Source organism: Elephas maximus, chromosome 1, assembly GCF_024166365.1.
Source record: "Elephas maximus indicus isolate mEleMax1 chromosome 1, mEleMax1 primary haplotype, whole genome shotgun sequence".
Taxonomy (NCBI): Eukaryota; Metazoa; Chordata; class Mammalia; order Proboscidea; family Elephantidae; genus Elephas; species Elephas maximus.
Window position 1 is genome coordinate 79,711,724 of NC_064819.1, and position 23,828 is coordinate 79,735,551.

At 42.9% G+C, this 23,828-nt stretch overlaps 1 protein-coding gene across 3 annotated transcripts in view; it reads left to right on the forward strand.

The window, feature by feature from the left end:
* The first annotated feature begins 9,869 nt into the window (after positions 1–9,869).
* PGBD1 (piggyBac transposable element derived 1) overlaps positions 9,870–23,828 on the forward strand; it is a 30,154-nt gene continuing 16,195 nt past the window's right edge. The window contains exons 1-4 of one of the 3 annotated variants that reach the window (XM_049886146.1): positions 9,870–10,603; positions 12,610–13,255; positions 15,296–15,443; positions 19,672–19,760. In XM_049886146.1, coding sequence (XP_049742103.1) covers positions 12,863–13,255; positions 15,296–15,443; positions 19,672–19,760 — 630 coding nt within the window. In that variant the 5' untranslated portion in view covers positions 9,870–10,603; positions 12,610–12,862. Of the gene's footprint in view, positions 13,256–15,295; positions 15,444–19,671; positions 19,761–23,828 lie in introns of all 3 variants that reach the window. The other 2 variants (XM_049886161.1, XM_049886157.1) reach the window with 2 other exon arrangements.

Below are 23,828 nucleotides of genomic sequence, written 5' to 3' on the forward strand. Positions count from 1 at the left end.
AGAGGCTGCAGAGAGATTGGAACTCTTATACACTGCTGGTGGGAATGTAAAATGGTACAACCACTTTGGAAATCTATCTGGCGTTGTCTTAAAAAGTTAGAAATAGAACTACCATACAACCCAGAAATCCCACTCCTCAGAATATACCCTAGAGAAATAAGAGCCTTCACACAAACAGATACATGCACACCCATGTTTATTGCAGCTCTGTTTACAATAGCAAAAAGCTGGAAGCAACCAAGGTGTCCATCAACGGATGAATGGTTAAATAAATTGTGGTATATTCACGCAATGGAATACTACGCATTGATAAAGAACAGTGACGAATTTGTGAAACATTTCATGACATGGAGGAACCTGGAAGGCATTCTGCTGAGCGAAATGAGTCAGAGGCAAAAGGACAAATATTGTATAAGACCACTATTATAAGATCTTGAGAAATAGTATAAACTGAGAAGAACACATACTTTTGTGGTTATGACGGGGGGAGGGAGGGAGGGTGGGAGAGGGTTATTTACTGATTAGTTAGTAGATAAGAACTACTTTAGGTGAAGGGAAGGACAATACTCAATACACGGAAGGTCAGCTCAACTGGACTGGACAAAAAGCAAAGAAGTTTCTGGGATAAACTGAATACTTCAAAGGTCGGCGAAGCAAGGGCAGTGGTTTGGGGACTATGGCTTAAGGGGACTTCTAAGTCAATTGGCAAAATAATTCTATTATGAAAACATTCTGCATCCCACTTTGAAATGTGGCGTCTGGGGTCTTAAATGCTAACAAGCGGCCATCTAAGATGCATCAATTGGTCTCAACCCACCTGGATCAAAGGAGAATGAAGAATACCAAGGTCACAGGATAACTATGAGCCCAAGAGAAAGAAAGGGCCACAGGAACCAGAGGCTTACATCATCCTGAGACCAGAAGAACTAGATGGTGCCCGGCCACAACCAAGGACTGCCCTGACAGGGAGCACAACAGAGAACCCCTGAAGGAGCAGGAGATCAGTGGGCTGCAGGCCCCAAATTCTCATAAAAAGACCATACTAAATGGTCTGACTGAGACTAGAGGAATCCTGGCAGTCATGGTCCCCAAACCTTCTGTTGGCCCAGGACAGGAACCATTCCTGAAGACAACTCATCAGACATGGAAGGGACTGGACAATGGGTAGGAGAGAGATGCTGATGAAGAGTGAGCTACTTGCATCAGGTGGACACTTGAGACTGTGTTGGCATCTCCTTGTCTGGAGGGGAGATGGGAGGGTAGAGAGGGTTAGAAACGGGCAAAATTGTCACGAAAGGAGAGACTGGAAGGGCTCACTCATTAGGGGGAGAGTAAGTGGGAGTAAGGTGTATATAAGCCTATATGTGACAGTCTGACTTGATTTGTAAAAGTTCACTTAAAGCTCAATAAAAATTATTAAAAAAAAAAAAACAGACTAGAGAGAAAACAGCCAAGAGAAGTAAAAGAGTGAAACCAAGTGCTGAAGCTGGAACTCCATGAAAGTCCAGAGACATTCAGGAATAGCAACTTCAGTCCTCAATTCCTGAGGCCCATCTACATGCTAGTTCCAGGAGTCTGTGGAATACGCCTGTACCCTTACAATAAATGTATTCCCTTTTGCTTACGTTAGTCTGACTGGATTTCTGAAACTTGCAAGCAAACAAAAAAATCCCTGGTTAAGTAGATCCAGATCATTAGTTTTCATAAAAAATAATCTTCAGTAGAAGCTGCACAATATTCCATGGTGAGTATAGTGGGTTGAATTTGTCTCCCAAAAATATATATTCAAGTCCTAACTCCTGATCCCTCTGAATGTGCCTATCTTAGTCATCCACTGCCGCTGTAACAGAAATACCATGGGTGGACAGCTTTAACAAAGAGAAATTTATCCTCTCCCAGTCTAGTAGGCTACAAGTCCAAATTCAGGGCATCAGCTCCAGGGGAAGGCTTTCTGTGTAGGCTCTGAAGGAAGGTCCTTGTCATCAATCTTCCCCTGGCCTAGGACCTTCTCTGAGGATGTGCTCTGCTCCTGGCACTGCTTTCTTGGTGGTACGAGGTCCCCTACTCTCTGCTAGCTTCCCTTTCCTTTTATATCTTGTAAGATAAAAGGTGGTGCAGGCCACATCCCAAGGAAACTCCCTTTACATTGGGTCAGGGATGTGACCTTAGTAAGAGTGTTACAATCCCACGCTGATCCTCTTTAACATAAAATTACAATCACAAAATGGAGAACAACCACACAGTACTGGAAAGCATGGCCTAACCAAGTTGACATATATTTTCGGGGGACACAATTCAATCCATGACAGTGGTCTTTTTTGGAAATAGGGCCTTTGCAGATGTAATCAAGTTTAGATGAGGTCCTAGTAGAGTGGGCCCTAAATCCAATGACAGGTGCCTTTATAAAAAGAGGAGAAGACACAGGGATACACTCAGAGGGAAGAAGTCCATGTGAAAACAAGACAGAGATTGGAGTGATGCAGCTATAAGACAAGTAGCCCCAAGGATTGCAGAGAGCCCCTAGAGGCTAGGAAGAGTCAAGGGAGGATCTTACCCTAGAACCTTCAGAGAGATCATGGCTCTGTCAATACCTTGATTTCAGACTTCTAGACCCCTGAACTTCGTGAGAATAAATTTCTATCATTTTAAGCTATTGTTTGTGCTACTTTGTTACGGCACCCCTAGGAAACAAACTATGTGTCCCTATTGTGAGTCATTTATGTTTTTTACACTTCTATCACCATAAACATAGGCTGCCAGAAGAGCAAATGAATCTGTCCCAGAAAAAGTAAAACGAGAATACTCCTTAGAAGCAAGGATGGTGAGACTACATCTCACATACTTTGGACATGTTATCCGGAGGGATCAGTCCCTGGAGAAGGACAGCATGCTTGGTAAAGTAGAAAAAAAAAAAAAAGTAGAGGGTCAGTGAAAAAGAGGAAGACCCTTGTGATGGTTAAGATTGTGTGTCAACTTGGCTGTGCCATGATTCTCAGTTTTTATATGTGATCACTCCCATGATGGAATCTACTGTGAATAGCCAATCAGTTTAAAGGGAGTTTCCTTGGAGGTGTGGCCTGCATCGAATATAAGCAGACATTCTGGCTTTTTGCTTGCTTTGGATCCTGCAGCTGCCTCCTGTTCATCTGACCTCCGGTTCTTGGGACTTGAGCTATCAGCTTACCTGCCGATCTTGGGCTCACCAGCCCTTGCAGCTACGTGAATCAGGAGAAGCCTTGCGGTCTTGCCTGCCAATCGTGGGACTCATTGATTCTCACAGCCTGTGACCAAGAGCCCGGCTTTTCCACCTGCCGATCTTGGGTTCGCTAGCCCCTGCGGCTATGAGAATTGGGAGAAGCCTCTATCCTAATCCACGGACTTGGGACTTGCCAGCCTCTACAATCACGTGAGCTGTTTCTTTGACATAAAGCTCTCTCTCCATATATTCATATGCTTTACTGGTTTTGCTTCTCTAGAGAACCCAGTCTAAGACAACCTTCAATGAGATGGGTTGACACAGTGGCTGCAACAATGGGCCCAAGCATAACAACAATTGTGAGCATGGCACAGGACCAGGCAGTGTTTTGTTCTGTTGTGCATAGGGTCACTATGAGTCGGAACCGACTCGAAGGCACCTAACAACAGTCATCATTAACAACACTCCAGTGAATATCCTTGTACATTCGACTTTGCTAACTTGTACAATTACTTTCCTTCATTAAATTCCCATGACTAGAATCAATGAGACAAAGGGCAGGCATGTTTCCCAAGGGTTTTTTTTTTAAAATCTACATTAAGCCTGTACTTTTTTATTTTTATTTTTTTTATTGTGCCATAGGTGAAAGTTTATAGCTCAAGTTAATTTCTCATTCAAAAATTTATGCACATATTGTTTTGTGACATTGATTGCAATCCCCACATATGACAGCACCCTCCCCCTTTCCACTCCAGGTTCCCGGTGTCCATTAGTCCCATTCCTGTCCCTTCCTGCCTTTTTATCCTGCTTTTGGACAGGAGCTGTCCATGTGGTCTCGTATATATGATTGTACTAAGACATACTTCCTCACTTGTGTTATTTTCTGTTTTATAGTCCTGTGTAATCTTTGTCTGAAGAGTGTGCTTCAAGAATGTTTCCAGTTCTGGGTTAACAGAGCATTTGGGGGGTGTAGTTTCAAGGGTTCCTCCAGTCTACATCAGACCATTAATTAAGTCTGGTCTTTTTACGTGAATTTGAATTCTGTTCGATATTCTTCACCTGCTCTGTCCAGGACTCTCCGTTGTGTTCCCTGTCGGGGCAGTTATTGGTGGTAGCTGGGCACCACCGAGTTTTGCAGGTTTCAGGCTGGTGAAGTCTCTGGTTCATTTAGTCCTTTGGGCTAGGATTTTCCTTGTGTCTTTGGTTTTCTTCATTCTCCTTTGCTCAGAGTGGGATGGGAGAAATAGCTGTATCTTAGACGGCCGCTCGCAAGTTTTTAAGACCCTAGACACTATTCACCAAAGTTGGATGTAGAAAATTTTCTTTATAAACTATGTTATGCCAATTGACCTAGATGTCCTCTGAAACTATAGTCTCCAGGCCTCAGTCCCAGCTACCCTGTCCCTCAAAGTGTTTGGATGTGTCTAGGAAACTCCTTGCTTTTGCTTTGGTCCAGTTGTGCTGATTTCCCCTGTATTGTAGGTTGACCTTCCTTCAACCAAAGTTGACCCTTGTCTACTATCTAGTTAGTGATTTTCTCTCCAACTCCCTTCCCACCCTCGTAACCATCAAAGAATGCTTTTTTCTGTGTTTCAACTTTTTCTTGAGTTCTTGTAATAACGGTTTCATACAATATCTGTCCTTCTGTGACTGACTCATTTCACTCAGCATAATTCTCTCCAGTTTCATCTATGTTGTGAGATGTTTTAAGGATTCTTCATTGTTGTTGCATAGTATTCCATTGTGTGTATGTACCATAAATTGTTTATCCATTCATCTGTCGTTGGGCATTGAGGTTGTTTCTATCTTTTTGCTATTGTGAATAATGCTGCAATGAACATGGATGTGCTTATGTCTATTAGTGTGATGGCTCTTATTTCTCTTGAGTATATTTCTAAGAGTGGGATTGCTGGATCACATGGTATTTCTATTTCTAGCTTTTTAAGAAAGTGCCAAATTGTTTTCCAAAGGGGTTGTACCATTTTACATTCCCACCAGTAGTGCATAAGAACTCCAGTCTCCCTAAAACATCTGCAACATTTGTTGTTTTGTGTTTTTCAGATTAGTGTCAGCCTTGTTGGGGTGAGGTGGTATCTCATAGTTTTGATTTGAATTTCTGTAATGGCTAACGATTGTGAACATTTCTTCATGTGTCTGTTAGCCGCCTGAATGTCTTCTTTTGTGTCTGTTCATATCCTTTGCCCATTTTTTAATTGGATTATTTATTTTTTTGTTGTTGAGGTGTTACAGTATCTTGTAAATTTTAGAGATTAGACGCTTATCAGATATGTTCTAGTCCAAAATTTTTTCCCAATATGTAGGTCCTCTTTTTACTCTTTTGATGAAGTCTTTCAATGAGCATGAGTGTTTGACTTTTAGGAGCTCCCAGTTATCTAGTTTCTCTTCTGGTGTCTGTGCATTGTTAGTTATGGTTTGCATACTATTTATGCCATGTATTAGGGCTCCTTGCATTGTCCCTATTTTCTCTTCCATGATCTTTATTGTTTTAGATTTTATATTTAGGTCTTTGATTCATTTTGAATTAGTTTTTGTGTATGGTGTGAGGTATGGGCCTTTTTCATTTTTTACAGATGGATATCCAGTTGTACCAGCACCATTTGTTAAAGAGACTGTTTTTCCCTCAATTAATGGACTTTGGGACTTTGTCAAATATCAGCTGCTGCTAGGTGGATGGATTTACATCTGGGTTCTCAATTCTGTTCCATTGGTCTATGTGTCTGTTTTTGTACCAGTACCAGGCTCTTTTCACTACTGTGGCAGTATAATAGATTCTAAAATCAGAGAGTGTGAGGTCTCCCACTTTGTTCTTCTTCAGTAATGCTTTACTTATCCAGGGCCTCTTCCGTTTCCATGTAAAGTTAGTGATTTGTTTCTCCATCTAGTCAAAAAAAATGCCCTTGGGATTTGGATCGAGGTTGCGTTGTATCTGTAGATAGCTTTGGGCAGAATTGACATTTTCATAATGTTGCATCTTCCTATCCGTGAGCATGGTATGTTTTGCTACTTATATAGGTCTCTTTTGATTTCTTGCAATAGTGTTTTGTAGTTTCTTTTATGTCTCTGGTTATTTATTCCTAACTACTTTATCTTCTTGAAGCTATTGTAAATGGTACTGATTTGGTGATTTCCTTTTTGAAGTTGTCTTTGATTTTGGTATGTTTATCTTGTATCCTGATACTTTGCTGAAATCTTCTATTAGTTCCAGTAGTTTTCTTGTGGATTCTTTGGGGTTTTCTGTACATAAGATCATATCATCTGTGAATAGGGATGCTATTACTTCTTCCTTACCAGTTTGGATTCCCTTTATTTCTTTTTCTTGCCTTATTGCTCTGAGTACAACCTCCAGTACAATGTTGTGTAAGAGTGGTGATAAACGGCACCCTTGTCTGGTTCCCATTCTCAAAGGGATTTCTTTCAGTTTCTCTCCCTTTAGAATGATGTTGGCTGTTGGCTTTGTATAAATGCCCTTTATTATGTCAAGGAATTTGCCTTCTATTTTGCAGAAAGTTTTTGTCAGGAATGGGTGTTGGACTTTGTCAAAGGCCTTTTCTGCAATAATTATAAGATGATGTGGTTCTTATCTTTTGTTTTATTTACATGATGGATGGCATTGTTTTTCTAATACTGAACCATCCCTGCATACCTGATATGAATCCCACTGGGACATATTGAATTATTTTTTTGAAATGCTGATGAATTCTATTGCCTAGAATTTTGTTGAGGATTTGTGCATCTATGTTCATGAGGGATATTGGTCTGTAATTTTCTTTTTTTAGTGGTGTCTTTGCCTGGCTTTGATATCAGGGTTATGCTGCTTTCATAGAATGAGTTCGGGAGTATTCCTTCCTTTTCTATACTCTGACATACCTTTAGTGTTATTGGTGTTTTCTCTGGAAGTTTGGTAGAATTGTCCAGTGAAGCCATCCAGGCTTAGGTTTTTTTTTTTTGTTGTTGGAAATCTTTTTTATTACCTCTTCAGCCTCTTCTTTTATAATAGGTTTATTTAGTTTTTCTACCTCAGTTTGTTTTAGTTTATGCCAAGAATGGAAGACAGCTACTTGGCCAACCGACTGGAAGAGATCCACAATTATGCCTGTTCCCAAGAAAGGTAATCCAACCGAATGCGGAGACTGTGGAACAATATCGTTAATATCATACACAAGTAAAATTTTGCTGAAGATAATTCAAAAGCAGCTGCAGCAGTATATCGACAGGGGACTGTCAGAAATTCAAGCCAGATTCAGAAGATGACATGAAACCAGGGATATCCTTGCTGATGTCAGATAGATCCTGGCTGAAAGCAGAGAATACCAGAAAGATGTTTATCTGTGTTTTATTGACTATGCAAAGGCATTCGACTGTGTGGATCATAAAAAATTATGGATAACATTGCAAAGAATGAGACTTCCAGAACACTTAATTGTCCTCATGAGGAACCTGTACATAGATCAAGAGGCAGTTGATTAAATAGAACAAGGGGATACTGTGTGGTTTAAAATCAGGAAAGGTGTGCGTCAAGGTTGTATCTTTTCACCATACCTATTCAATCTGTATACTGAGCAAATAATCCAAAAAGCTGGACTATATGAAGAAAAACGGGGCATCAGGATTCGTGGAAAACTCATTAACAACCTGTAATATTTGGAATATGCAGATGACACAACCTTGCTTGTTGAAAGTGAGGAGGACTCGAAGCACTTACTGATGAAGATTAAAGAGCACAGCCTTCAGTATGGATTACATCTCAACATAAAGAAAACAAAAACCCTCACAACTGGACCAATAAGCAACATCATGATAAATGGAGAAAAGATTAAAGTTGTCAAGGATTTCATTTTACTTGGATCCACAATCAATACCAATGGAAGCAGCAGTTAAGAAATCAGAAGACACTTTGCATTGGGCAAATGTGCTGCAAAAGAATTCTTTAAAGTGTTGAAAAACAGAGATGTCACCTTGAAGACCAAGGTATGCCTGATCCAAGCCATGGTGTTTTCAGTCGCCTCATGTGCAAGCCAAAGCTGGACCATGAATGAGGAAGACTGAAAAAGAACTGATGCCTTCAATCTGTGGTGTTGGCGAAGAATACTGAATACTCCACCGGCTGCCAAAAGAAGGAACAAATCTGTCCTGGCAGAAATACAGTCAGAGTGCTCCTTAGCAGCAAAGATGGCGAGACTATGTCTCACATACTTTGGACATGTTATCAAGACAAATCAGTCCCTGGAGAAGGACATCATGCTTGGCAAAGTAGAGGGTCAGTGCAAAAGAGGAAGACCCTCGATGAGATGGTTTGACACAGTGGCTGCAACAATGGGCTCAAGCATAACAACAATTGTGAGAATGGGCAGGTCTGGGCAGTGTTTCTGATTTTGTGAACAGCCATGTTCATCTCCTTTGCTGATTTTTCTATTTCGCTTCTCCTTTTGCTTTTAAGGAACCCTGGTGGCATAGCAGTTAAGTGCTACCGCTCCTAACCAAGGGGCTGGCAGTTCAGATCCATCAGGTGTGCCTTGGAAACTCTGTGGTGCAGTTCTACTCTGTCCTATAGGGTCGCTATGAGTAGGAATCCACTCAACGGCAGTGGGTTTGGTTTGGTTTTTGGTTTGTTGGCGCAATGGTTAAGAGCTGGGCTGCTAACCAAAAGGTGGGCAGTTCAAATTCACCACTGCTCCTGGGAACCCTATGGGGCAGTTCTACTCTATAGGGTCACCGTGAGCAGAAATCAACAGACTCCGCAGCTCCGGTTTGGGTTTTTGGGATCCTTTAAACCTCAATGCCCTTAAAGTTGAAATAGGAGCACTGTGTGCCAAAATTTTATGTGCACATGTCCTTTGGGGGAGTGTTTTTTTATGTCCTTTGACCATCCAGTTCCAATGTGTGGAATGTGTCCTAGAAATATAAAAGAATATATTCAATTTTGTTCTCTCCAGCATTGTTTATAAAGAAAATAACATAAGTATACCTCAGTATACTTTTTTTTTTTTTTTTACCTCAGTAGGCACAGTTAAGTAAATTATGGTACAGCCATACAATAGAATACTATTTAGCTCATAAAGGATAAGTTGCTATGGAAAGATCTCTAAGCTATCTTAACTGAGAAATCTAAGGTGCAAAATTATACAGTGATCCCATATTTTAAAATGCACGGATATATACTTATTCACTAAACAAATATTTATGAGTACTATTTTTTTTTTTTTATAGGGTCTCTGTAAGTAGGAATCAGCTTGATAACGGGTTTGGTTTTCTTTGTTTACTTTGTGGTAGGTAGGGTCCTCGAAAGATATACACAGAAAATAGTTAACTCTGGTGAGTGGGACATTTATTTTTCATTATCTCCATGTTAGTTGAGTTTTTATTGTACATACACAACCCGTAAAATTTTTTTAAATTAATTTTTGCTGCTTGCTGTATTTTAATTGATTACTGATTCGTGTCCCACACTACTAGCCCGTGAGGACCCCAAACAGAGACTCGGTTTTGTCTTTACCACCTTGTTGGTTTAAAATAAAGAGCTTTTAACTGAAATGATTTACATAAACGAGGTGAGCTGCTTGTCCGACCCCCGGGGGCTGGGTTCTGGGGGCTGAGGGAGGCCTGGGCGAGGCGGGAAGTGCGTTGCGTCTCTCCCGGCCCCTTCCGCCCACCAGCGTCTGCCTCCCAGGTCCCGGCCGTCAGCTGCAAGCCTTGCTCTGTCAGGATTTCGAATCGTTCTCACTCTAGTGTGAAGGGGCCCCGGGGAACCTTCGGAGAGTCAGCGGGCGCCCGAAGGAGTGGGAGAGAGGGTGCGAGGCGGACCCTGACCGGGCCAGACTGCCCTGGTAGCCTCCTGCCCGCGCGCCAGGCGCACCAGAGAGACGAGCGGCTGCGCTCATAGAGCGGCGCGGGACCCGCTGGACGCCGCGACTCCGCCGCCCGCGCGGGGCTGGGCCTGCGAGGCGGGACGGCGGGCCGGGGCCCGGGGCGTCTCCGGGGGCACCCCGGCGGTGCGAGGAAAAGCCCTCGGCCCCCTGGCCCGCGGCTGCTGGAAGTGCTGGCGAGACCCGCCGGCTCTGCGAGGCGCCGCGGCCCTGGCTCCCAGAGGCCGGCCTGCACCTACAGGTGTGTGGGGACTCCGGACCCAGCGGCGCCGCGGGCAGCGCGGGAGCCTTTCGCGAGGCCGGGCATATCTTTGTTGTACACTTTCGCTGAACCTCTGGTCCGTTAACCAGCAATTAGACAAGCATTATTGAGTGTCCATGGTGTGCCAGACTCTGCGCTAGATCCTGGGGTGCAATCTCAGTGAGATACATTCCGGGCCGCCTAGAGTGTCTTGGCCGCTGGCATCTCGTATACGTCTGTGTGCGCTCACCAAGAAGTTCACCGATATTTGTTGAATACCAGGTACGTGTCGGGCATGTAGAGGCCATGCAGAGATAAACCCCGGTCCTCAAGTAAGCTTATTCCTCCTTGGCAGTCGGGAAAAGAGGGGGATGTCAGGAATACGAGAGGAAATGAGAGGTGCGTTAGGACTGGGCTTACTTTTCCATGGGAACATCCCATCTCCACCATTGTGGCTTAGAGGGCAGAATAGGTGGCTAGGAAAAGTTTTACGGAGGAGGTGGCATTTGCTCGGGGCCTTGGGAATTTACCCTGTCAGAAGAGCAGTCCTGGCCATAAACTACAAGGCAGGTGGAGAAAACTGAGTAGTCCCCACAGTAGTGGCATGAGGAGTTTGGGAAGACTTTGGTTTCCTTGAAGGTAGGGATTCTGTTTTTATTCCAGGGTTAGCCTTATGCATGGAAAACAGTGAGGTGTTCAGTAAATTTTTATGGAGTGACAAACAAACCAGCAAAACCCAGTAAAGATCACATCCTGGGATGCCTAAAATTGCGTTCTAGAGAGTTTGAATTTAGTTAGTTCAGTGAGGAGCAATTGAAACCTTTTTTTTTTCCCCCCTTGAGGCATTGTTGAATACAGTCAGAATTGGGATTTAGAAAATAGTAATCGAGTGCAGTTTTATTCTGACACCATAGGGTTGCCATGAGTCAGAATTAAACTCCCTGGCAACTGGTTTTGGAGTTTATGGGTGGCTCAGATGCTGGGCTGCTAGTAGAAAGGTTGAAGGGTTAAGGTTTGAGTCCACCCAGAGGCACCTGGAAGCAAGGCCTGGCGATCTGCTTCTGAAAAATGAGCTGTTGAAAACGTTGTTGAGCACAGTTCTGTTCTGACATACATGGGTTGCTATGGGTTGGAATTGACTGGATGGCAACTGGTTTGGTTTTCATTTAACAATTGATTGTGGGGTAAGTCAGTAATATCACACAAAAAATTATTGTAATAGTGAATGTAAATGATAATAATAAGAGAATAAAAAGGAGGAATGGCTACAAGAGGCATTTTGGGAGAAAGAATTGACTAGACTCAGAGTGATTGGGTATAGGAACCGGTTTCAAGCCTGAGAGCATGGAAGATGGTAGTGACATCAATAAAAATGGAGAAATACAAAGCAAGTGCAGCTTTGAAAGGACTCTAGTTTGGGGGTATGTTGAAATTGTGGGGCAGGAGAGGCCTATAGCTGGAGGTATCCCGCTGGCAGTTCGAGATGTGGGTCTGGAGTGTGAAAGACAAGTTGGAGCTAGACATAGATTTGAGTGTTCTTGAGATGGCAATGTACTGAAATTGTGATTGATGAGATCACAAAAAGAGAAAGTGAGGAGAAAGAACAAAATAACTTGAAGCATGTCTACTGTTCCAGTCATGTATTGTTGCATAAGAACATAAAAAATAAATAAAAACTTATTATTATTTCTCCTGATTCTGTGGGTTAATTGGGCAGTTCCACTGCTGTGGTCTCACCTAGAGTTACTTCTATGCCTGCATTCAGCTGGTGGCTCAGCTGGGGACTAGGTTCTCCTGGGTATTGACTGGGGCACCTTGGCTCTCATCCACATGACTACTCTGCATGACTAGCTTGGGCTTCCTCACAGTATGGCAGTCTCATGGCAGTGTGCCAAGAGTTATAAGGCCACTTCCTCTTATAATGTCATTTTTGTCACATTTTATTGGTGGAAATAAGTCATAATCCAGCACAGATTCAAGGGAAGGAGAAATAGACTCACCTTTTGATGTGAACAGTGGCAAAATCTCATTACAAAAGATATTTGGGGGTAGACGTTATAATTTCAGTCATCTTTGGAAATAGTCTACTGTACCTACATTTGAGGTGGAATATTCAGTGAGAGATACACAGAGATAGATGACTTTGAGAATATAGTATCTGTCATGCAGGTAGCCACCTGGCTCCTTCATGAGTAAAGTTATCTCCCTTTCCTAGCTAAAATGTAAACTGCTCAAGCACTCTTAAAAGTCTAATAAGCCCTTCTTCCCTCATATTTCACATCCTTTAGCTCTTGGCTGGACCCCCTCAGGGTTGAAGATGTACTTCTGATTAATTTCACTGATAAAGATAGGCAAACGGGCTCAGCTTTTGAACATGACCTACTGTGGGGACAAAAATATTACCATGTGGTGTAGCGTTTTGAAGCTCTTGTAATTTTCATGTTACTGACACATTCTCATGCCTCAGATAGACATTTAGAAAAACATTTCTGAACTGTAAACCACAGTCAAGTGATCCCTGTTCTAGCATCTAAGCTTAACATGTATGAAGCTTCAGGCCCTGCTCCTGAAGATGAAGAAGGCCTTGTGAAAGTGAAGGAGGAAGATCCCACATGGGAACAGGCATGTGGCTTACAGGAGAGCAGCTCCCACACTCGGGAGGTTTGCCGCCTGCGCTTCCGGCAGTTCTGCTACCATGAGGCTTCTGGGCCCCGTGAGGTCCTGGCTCAACTCCGAGAACTTTGCCGTCGATGGCTAAAGCCAGAAACACACACCAAAGAGCAGATCCTGGAGCTGTTGGTGCTAGAGCAGTTCTTGGCCATCCTGCCCAAGGAGCTTCAGGTCTGCGCGCAAGTGTATCATCTGGAGAGTGGAGAGGAGGTGGTGACAGCGCTGGAAAATCTAGAGGCAGAACATGGAGACATGGGACAACAGGTGGGAAGAGAATGTTGTGGTGCTATGGGAGAAGAAATGGGGGAACATTTATCTTGTAATTTTTTAACTTTTTATTTTGAAATAACTTTAACTTATAGAAGCATTGGGAAAATAGTACAAAGAACTCCCATTCACCTAGATTTGCTAGTTGTTAACATTTGTTTCATGATGCCCCATAATGCACTTGTGCATGTACTTTTTTGTCTTTATATTTACATACACACACGTATGTGTATATACACACACACACACACAGGAGGCAGTCCCAGGGTTACGAACATCCCACTGGTTATGAACCAACCCCTATAAAGCCTCTTATATTAAAAATTCAAGGCATATACAATGGTTTGTAGTAACAGGCACTAATACTAGTTTGCAACCCACATCAAAACATTATTATTACTGTATTATTATGTTAAAGATGTTTTAGTGTATCTGGAAGTGTTTCTTTAATTTTTTTAGGCATAGGAAGGTACACTATATACAAAGACAAACATTCAACTAACTGATGTGTGATACGAACCGTATGTAACCTAACTGTATCAACTTAAATGTTTGGAACTCATTCTCGTAGTCCAGGAACTGCATATGTATATGAAGAAGCCCTGGTGGTGCAGTGGTTAACCTCTCAGCTGCAAACCAAAAGGTGGGTGGCTGTCTGCGGGAGGAAGATGTGGCAGCCTACTTCCATAAAGATTACGGCCTTGGAAACCCTATGGGGCAGTTCTACCCTGTCCTGTAGGGTAGCTGTAAGTTGGAATTGACTTGATGGCAATGGCTTTATATATAGATGTCTATGTTGTTGGTGTTGTTTACTGCTGTTGAGCTGGCCCACATCTCATGGCGACTCCATGCACAGTGGGATCATTGTGGTCGATAAGGTTTTCGTTGGCTGGTTTTTCAGAAGCAGATCGTCAGGCTTTTTTCCTAGTCCATCTTAGTCTGGAAGCTCCGCTAAAACCTGTTCAGCATCATAGCAACACACAAGCCTCCACAGACGGACAGGTAGTGGCTGCACATTGGCCAGGAATCGAACCTGGGTGTCCTGCACAGAAGGCGAGAATTCTACTGCTGAACTGTATGTGTATATACACGCGCACACACATATTTTTTTCCTGAACCATGGGACAGTTAGTTGCAGACAGCATACCCCTTTCCTTCTAAACATTTCAGTATGTATTTCCTAAGAACAAAAACATTCTCCTGAATAACCAGAATACAACTATCAAATTTAGGGAACTTAAAGTTGTTATGATGCTATCATCTAAATTATAGTCCTTGTTCAAATTTGGCCATATTATGCCAGTAATGTTCTTTTTAGCAATCTCCCCCCACCCCCCCATGCCCCAAACCAGGGTACAATCTAGCGTCACATGATGCAGTCGATGTGATTCTTTAGTTTCCTTTAATGTGGAGTAATTCCTGTCTGTCAGTGACTTTGATGTTTTTGAAGAGCGTAGCTAGTTATTTTGTAGAATGCTCCTCAATTTGCGTTTGTCTTATATTTTCTCATGGTTAGATTCAAGTTGTGCATTTTTGCTAGAATGCTACTGAAGTATGTTGTGTTCACCTCAGTGCATCACATCAGGAGACATGTGATGATGGTTTGTCCCATTACTGGTGACGTTAGGGTAGGATCTGTCAGATGTCTCCACTGTAAAATTTGTATTTTCCCCTTTGCATTAATAAATAATCTGTGGGAGATACGTTGAGTGTATCCTATTCCTCAACGAACTTTCGCCCACTAGTTCAAGCAGCCATCTGTTTTTGTTTTTTTCCAAGCAGGGAGTCCTTTACCTGTCTTCTCTAACTGGTTCTTCATTGTAACCCCAGCACCTAGAACAGGGCTTGCCTCTTAGTAGGTATGCAGTCAGTATTTGCCAAATGAATGCATGTCTCTCTCTTTCTACTCTGTCTTACACTCTGGTTCTTTAAACGATTAAATGGGTCTCGTCTTGTGTCCACTTGGCAATTTCCCTAACTGCTGTTAGGTCCAGTTCCTACTAAGATACCCTTTCAAGGTGAGTCTTTTGTCCCCAGGCCTCAGTCTACATTCAAGGACAGGACATGCATCTAGCAGTGACCGAATACCAAGGAGCCTCTTTGGAGTGTCAGCACCTCCAGCTCCTGCCTGAAGTAACCACCCTGAAGTATGAACCTCCAGAGATCCACTTCCAAGAAGTGAGTGGTGAGTGCCAGAGGGTGAGTTTAGTGGGGACATTGCAGTAAGACCACCGACTGGTTCATAGTCTTATCTGTACCCTCAAGTTGTTGTCTTTTTTATTTATCTATTTTTGCCTAGCCCTGTAGGTAAGCAAGTTTTTAAAAACATACGGAATTGTAAAATGTTGGAATTCTAAGATCATCTTGTCCAACACCTTCAATTAATAGTAGGAAACCAAAACCCAGAGCTCATAAATGCTCTGCCCAGGCTTAACGGAGGCAGAGCTGCTTCTAGAATTTAAGTCCCCTGACCCTCTGACCAAAACTCTCTCTCTACTACCTCTCTCCATTCTACATTTTCAATTCTATATTTGAGGACATTTTAGAGATTTATGTGGTAGCTTTCCACAAACTTACCATTTCTCCCATAGTAACATTTTCTTCATTCTCTTCCCTGCCTCTAATCTTTCCACCATTTTAAAGATGGTTATTTAGGCTTAAACAGGTTCTGCCCTTCTGTCCCTTTGAAGTACACCATCCTCTCTGCAGAGCTCTCCCCACATCCAGGCTTCATTTCTAGATAAACCTCCCCAAATACTGGCTACATTTCAGCTTTGTATAGGCCCCTGACAGTGGGATAAACCATACAAAGAATTCAAAGTCTGTAGTCTGCAGTCTGTTGGCTGACTGGGGAGAACAGACAGTACACAGTTCAAAGAGGAGATCTTAGAACCCCATAGTGAGTGTTTTTAACCTTTGTGTAAGGAGCACTACCAATTCTTTCAAGGGAATTCTTTCTTCTCTGGCAGATGCATGTACATCCAAAATTCTGCATATAATTTCAGGAGGTTCATAGTTTAGAATATCTACGTTGGTGATCTATGAATATTGATGTTTTAATGCTAAGTGCAGAATAAGTGGCTCACATAATAAACGGTATGGAAACATTAGCGGGAGATAGAATGATACATACAGGTTTCAGATTATTTGTGATATTTACCCATTGCAGCATAAATAGAGCTTGATATTTCCCTACTTACATAGCTGATGGTTCTGTCACATTTCTTCAGTTACTAAAAACCACTACCACATGGAGCCCCAAGTGTTTTTATTTATGTGAAGAATTTAGAGGGAATAGAGACCCCTGTGTTCTTGGGGGTCAAGGAAAGTTTCTGTGGAGGGGTGGACCTGGCACTGAGCCTTGAAGGATGGCAGGATTTGGAATGGAGCAGAAATGGGAGTGGGTAAGCATTCCTTTTTACCTATGAGTTGCTAAACATATTTACTGAAAGGGATTTCATTTCATTTTGATTGGAGGAAAGGGGATAATGGAAAATGGAGGAGACTGGTTGTCACAAAGGTTGTGGTAATTGACAGAAAGATAACAGCAGTTGAAAGATACAACATCCTTTAAATGAAGGCTTAAAAACTACATGAAATGGCTATGCAGAGCTGGACCCCAGTGGCATTATCTCAGGAAGAGGGATGGCTTCCCTTAGCTCTCTAAGCCACCATGAGAATGCACCACTGCAGTGGTATGTGTGATGGGGGTGAGGATGCTCTCTGGTTCCCTTGGAAGCTCTCCTTTTCATTTCCAAGTGCACTTTATATCCTCCTAGATTAAAAAAAAAAAAAAATTTAAAACAATACAGAAAAACTAGTTACCAGCAAGTCTGTTTTTACTCACGGCAGCCCCGTGTGTGTCAGAGTAGAACTGTCCTCCATACCCTGATTTTTCAGAAGTAGATGGCAGGGCCTTTCTTCCAAGGCGCCTCTGGCTGGGTGGACTGAAACCTCCAACCTTTCAGTTAGCAGCCAAGCGCATTAACCGTTTGCACCATACAGGAACTCCTTATGTCTTTTTCTTTTTTTTTTAATTGTGTTTTTGGTGAGAGTTTATATAGCAAATTAGGTTCTCATTTAACAATTTATGTGCTTATTGTTCAGTGATGTCGGTTACATTTTTCACAGTGTGTCACCATTCTCATTATTTCCATTTTAGTTGTTCTGTTTCCATTAACCTAGCTTCCCTGTTCCCCCTTACCTTCTCATCTTTAGTCTAGGGTAAATGTTTACTGTTCGGTTTCATTTAGATGGTGATTTAGAGGAGCACAGTACTTACAGGTGATATTATTTATTTTATGAGCCAATCTGTCATTTGGCTGAAAGGTGACATCCAGGAGTGGTTTGAGTTCCAGTTTAAAGGATATCCCAGGGTGATAGTCTTGGGGGTTCCTTTAGTCTCTCCTGGTCTGGTAAGACTGGACCTTTTTTTTAGGAATTTGAGTTTTGTTCTACATTTTTCTCGCATTCTGTCCAGACCATCTATTGTGTCCCTGGGCGGAACGGTCAGTAGTGATAGCCAGGTATCATCTAGTTCTTCTGGTCTCCAGGTAGGTGAAGCTGTTGTTCGTGTAGACTGTTAGTCCTGTAGACTAGTTTCTTCTTTGAGTCTTTGGTTTCCTTCTTTCTCTTTTGCTCCAGACGAATATCCTTATATCTTCGTAACCCCTCCCAAGTATTCTGGAGACTCCGGCTAAGGGCCTGCTTGCCTATCAGGTACAAACAGCTAGTTATAACCCAGGCACGTTTCTTCGGTCACCTGGACACCAGATAAACTGAAGATCAATTTCCCAGGCATACGTGCATCCTTCCCTTCCAGGCTGTTTCCTATGTGGCTAGAAGGTAGGGTTTGTTCAGGGAAGTGCTGGCTGGAGGGAATGGAATGATCAACTGGAGCCATATCTTTAAATTTGAACCAGGAAATATGGACTTAATCATTAAAAAGTTGTATGCCATCGAAGTCTTTATTTTTTAATCAAAAACATCATTTATAGTGATTGTATTATTTTTGTGTGTGTGCTATTTCATTCTTACCTGTCGTGAAATACAAGATTTAAAAGGAAAACTTGAGTCCTTTATTTTCACTAATCTGTTAATGCTCAATTGTGATTGACTCTTAGTGTCAAACTTGTAAAGTGTTTAGGTATATTGATGGAGAAGAAGGCACCTTGGGATATCATCTGGTTTATTGCATTTTTCACCATTTTCTCCGGTTCTGTTTGGCAGAGGTGAGAGCAGTGGAGCAGCATGATGTTTAAAATGAGCTTTCATACATTTGAAAACATCCCTCTGCCTCTTTCTCAGGCTTAACTCAGAAGGAGGTTAAGGAGCAAGCACAAGGTCTGATGTGGCCTTTGCTCTCTCACGTTTCCATTCTCTTTGACCTCTTTCCTCACTGCATTATGTCTTTGCCCCCTTCTATTTCTGTTGCCACCCTTTCCCTTCCCCAACTCTTTGCCCTTTTCTCTGCCAGAAGACTTGCTTTACACTGTATTTTTTAAGCTGTTGGATTTGGTGTGTGTGCATTGTGGGGAGGTTAGTAGTGACAGTCAGTTAGGGGCAAGGCTGTTACTTCTAGCAAGCTTTATTCCAGTAGTGCAGTGCCTGGCACTGTGTGGGCATCGTCACTGTTTTGATTATTATTGGTTCCTTTGGGATCAGCAGCTCCCAACATGGAAGATTCTTAAAGGTGCTCCTAGCTCATGCCTAACATCTTTTTTTTCCCTCTCTCTTTGTATTTCCTTTCCTTTCTTTTCACCTTTATCTTTTTTGCTTTCCTTTTCCCCCTTTGTCTCATCTTTCTGCTCTCTTCTACTTTTCTTCCATTTCTTTGTTCTCTGCTTGATCTTTTCTTTCTCATCAGCTTCTTCCTCCCCTCTCATTCTTTTCATGTTTTTTTTTTAATTGTGCTTAGGTGAAAGTTTGCAGTGCAAATTAGTTTCCCATTCAAAAATTTGTACACACGTTGTTTTGTGATATTGGTTATAATCCCTGCAGTATGTCAGCACTTTTTGCCTTTCCCTTTCTACCGTAGGTTCTACATGTCCATTCATCTAGTTTTCCTGTCCCTTCCTGCCTTCTCATCTTTGCTTTTGGGCAACATGTTTTTTTATTTTTCTTCATGTATGTGAAAATGGACAGCTGTAAAGCACCTCATGAGTTCATAAACTCCACACAGTTTTGTGGGTGGGTATCCTTAAAGTTTTAGAGCTCCCGAGAGAATGAAAATAGTTGTGATGCTCTGTCTCAAATGGTCTGAAGATCTGAGGGTGTAGAAACCTTGTCTCCTCTTCGTCTTAGTTCTTGTGTGTTTAACAAACATAAAAAAGTTTGGGAGGCTGAGTCCCCACAAAGGACACTCCTAAAGGCCATTGTGTCTTACCCAGGACTTTTGTCTCCTTCACCCACAGGGCCTGCTCCCCAGGGGCCAGCCCTTCTCCAGGAAGAAAACCTCAGAGACAAGGCAGCAGTGCCTGTGTTTAACTCAGCCAGGTCCCAGGTGAGCAGGGTGCCTGGGCTTGTGGGAGCTTCAGCAGCAATCCTCCATCTCCCCAGTCACCTCCTTACCCCTGAGAGCCTTTCAGGTGGTATAGTCCTCCTCCTTTGCTTGTCACAGGACATTGCAGACCATGTGCATGTCACCAAGGAGCTCTTATTGATTCCATGCTACTGCCTCTGTGTTCCTGGGGGAGTATCCACACCTCAAGGTATAGGATTGAGGGGTAGAATCAGGCCTTCAGTTTCAGGAAGTGCCCCACTTGTTTGATGCTTAGTGACTGATGTTCAGCTTCTGAGGTCTCTAATTTCTGTCTTCTGCCTGAGAATCAGGAACTTTTCTCAAATCTTTACAGTCTCCATGTTCAGCACATGTCCAATTACTATTAAGTGATGATAATGGTGAAATTCTGTATATCCAAGACGAAACTTTGCATTTTCTTCACAAGATGAACTGTTTTTCCCCTTCTTATTCCCTCAGTAAAAAAAAAAAAAAACCAAACCCGCTGCTGTCGAGTCGATTCCGACTTACAGGTCGCTGTTCCTTCAGTAGGTCGATCATTTTCCTAGTTATTTAGTTTTTTTAAGTTAAATCTCTCTGATATAAGCCCTCTTGCACACAGCTGCTAGATCATTTTTCTCAAGCTCTCAAGTTTGTAATTCCCTCAAGCCCAGTGCCTCCTGTTGTTAACAAATACTTTACCTTCCTGAAAAGAAATACACAGAAAATAAAACCTACCAGTACATATTTTTTAAATTAACATTATTTTCTTAGCTACAATATACTGGAGAAACAAAGGAAAAGTAATTTATTAAAAAAATAAAAGTATGGAGGCGGGGCCAAGATGGCGGACTAGGTGGACGCTACCGTGGAGCCCTCTTGCAACAAAGACTCGGAAAAACAAGGGAATCGATCACATACATAACAATCTATGAACTCTGAACAACAAGCACAGACTTAGAGATGGAAAACGAACAAATACGGGCAGACAGCGACCGTTTTCAGAACTAGGAGCCAGCGTACCAGGCAGGTGACCTTCGGAGCCCGATCTGGGGCAGAGCCCAGGGGGGCAGACGGCACAGAAGGGGGGCCCAGCCCTTCCCCCCCGAACCCATCCCAGGAGGAAGTCTAGCTGGTTGGCGCGGGTGGCGTAGCGGCGCAGCCGGAGGGAGAAGCACCTGGGAGGCAGTGACTGATCTGGGAGTGGGGAGAACAGCGTCCCAGCCGGGAAGCCGTCCCGCCGGGAGTTTGGCAGGAAGCCGGCGGGGTGTTGGGGGGGGTCAGCTATATTTCCCTAAAGCGACCCCGGGGCGGGGCCCACACGTTCGTGCGGGGGGACGCACACCCAGTCCGCGCGTGTGGCACGGCGCACCGGAGGGAGAAGTCCCCGGGAGGAAGTGACTGGTCTCTGAGCGGGGAAAGCAGCGCCCCAGCAGGGGAGCCGTCCCGCTGGGATTTGGGCGCGCACGCGGGCGGGGCATGAGCGCGGGGTCCAATTATATTCCCCTGAACTGACCCAGGGGGCGGGCCCACCTGGTCGTGCGGGTGACGCCCACCCAATTCGCGCATGCAGTGCGGCGCTCCAGAAGGGGAAGTCTCCGGGAGGAAGTGACTGGTCCCCAAGCGGGGTAAGCAGCGTCCCAGCCGGGAAGTCGTCCCGCTGGGATTTGGGCACGCGCGCGGCGGGGCGTGACCGCGGGGCCCAATTATATTCGCCTGAATAGACCCTGGGGGCGGGCCCACCCGTTCCTGCGGGAAACGCCCACCCAGTTCACGTGAGCAGTGCCGCGCACCGGAGGGAGAAGTTCCCGGGAGGAAGTGACTGGTCTCGGAGCGGGGAAAGCCACATCCCAGCCAGGGACCCGTCCCGCCCGGATTTTGGCGGACGGGGGCGGAGCGTGAACGCGGTGTTCAGCTCTATATTCTGTGGTGCTACACTCCTAGCTCTCTGACCCCTCCCCCACCCTCCCCAGGCGGCTCCATTAACATCCGAATACCCGGAGCCAGAGGGAGAATTCAGATAGGGATCTGACTGCATTTTTTTTAGCTGATTACCTGGAAAATCTAGTTTGCCAGTGATGGCTCGGAGACAGCAGTCCATATCAAACCACATAAAGAAACAGACCATGACAGCTTCTCCAACCCCCCAAACAAAAGAATCAAAATCTTTCCCAAATGAAGATACAATCCTGGAATTATCAGATACAGAATATAAAAAACTAATTTACAGAATGCTTAAAGATATCACACATGAAATTAGGATAAATGCAGAAAAAGCCAAGGAACACACTGATAAAACTGTTGAAGAACTCAAAAAGATTATTCAAGAACATAGTGGAAAAATTAATAAGTTGCAAGAATCCATAGAGAGACAGCATGTAGAAATCCAAAAGATTAACAATAAAATTACAGAATTTGACAACGCAATAGAAAGTCAGAGGAGCAGACTCAAGCAATTAGAATGTAGACTGGGACTTCTGGAGAACCAGGGAAACAACACCAACATAGCTGAAAAAAAAAAAAAACAGATAAAAGAATTAAAAAAAATGAAGAAACCCTAAGAATCATGTGGGACTCTATCAAGAAGGATAACTTGCGAGTGATTGGAGTCCCAGAACAGGGAGGGGGGACAGAAAACACAGAGAAAATAGTTGAGGAACTCCTGACAGAAAACTTCCCTGACATCATGAAAGACGAAAGGATATCTATCCAAGATGCTCATCGAACCCCATTTAAGATTGATCCAAAAAGAAAAACACCAAGACATATTATCATCAAACTTGCCAAAACCAAAGACAAACAGAAAATTTTAAAAGCAGCCAGGGAGAAAAGAAAGGTTTCCTTCAAGGGAGAATCAATAAGAATAAGTTCAGACTACTCAGCAGAAACCATGCAGGCAAGAAGGGAATGGGACGACGTATACAGAGCACTGAAGGAGAAAAACTGCCATCCAAGGATCATATATCCAGCAAAACTCTCTCTGAAATATGAAGGAGAAATTAAGATACTTACAGATAAACACAACTTTAGAGAATTTGCAAAAACTAAACCAAGACTGCAAGAAATGCTAAAGCAGATTGTTTGGCCGGATGACCAATAATATCAGGTACCAGCACAATACAAGGTCACAAACCAGAATGTCCTGATATCAATGCAACTCAAATAGGGAAAGCACAAAAACAAAGAAATTAAGACATTCTAAAAAATAAATAAATGAACAAAATAATACACATAACAGAAAATCATGGAAATCAATAGATAAACGATCACAATAATCAAAAAGAGGGACTAAATATAGGAGGCATTGAACTGCCAGATGGAGAGTGATACAAGGCGATATAGAAGGATACAAGTTAGGTTTTTACTTAGAAAAATAGGGGTAAATAATAAGGTCACCACAAAAAGGAATATCAATTCCATAACTCAAGAAAAAAGCCAAGAAAAACGTAACGACTCAACAAACACAAAGTTAAACATTATGAAAATGAGGATCTCACAAGCTACTACGAAAAACGTCTCAGCACAAAAAAGCATGCGGAAAAATGAAATGGCTAACAACACACATGAAAAGGCATCAAAATGACAGCACTAAAAACTTATTTATCTATAATTACGCTGAATGTAAATGGACTAAATGCACCAATAAAGAGACAGAGAGTCACGGACTGGATAAAGAAACACGATCCATCTATATGCTGCCTACAAGAGACACACCTTAGACTTAGAGACACAAACAAACTAAAACTCAAAGGATGGAAAAAAATATATCAAGCAAACAATAAACAAAAAAGAAGAGGAGTAGCAATATTAATTTCTGACAAAATAGACTTTAGACTTAAATCCACCACAAAGGATAAAGAAGGACACTATATAATGATAAAAGGGACAATTGATCAGGAAGACATAACCATATTAAATATTTACGCACCTAATGACAGGGCTGCAAGATACATAAATCAAATTTTAACAGAACTGAAAAGTGAGATAGACACCTCCACATTTATAGTAGGAGACTTCAACACACCACTTTCGGAGAAGGACAGGACATCCAGTAAGAAGCTCAATAGAGAC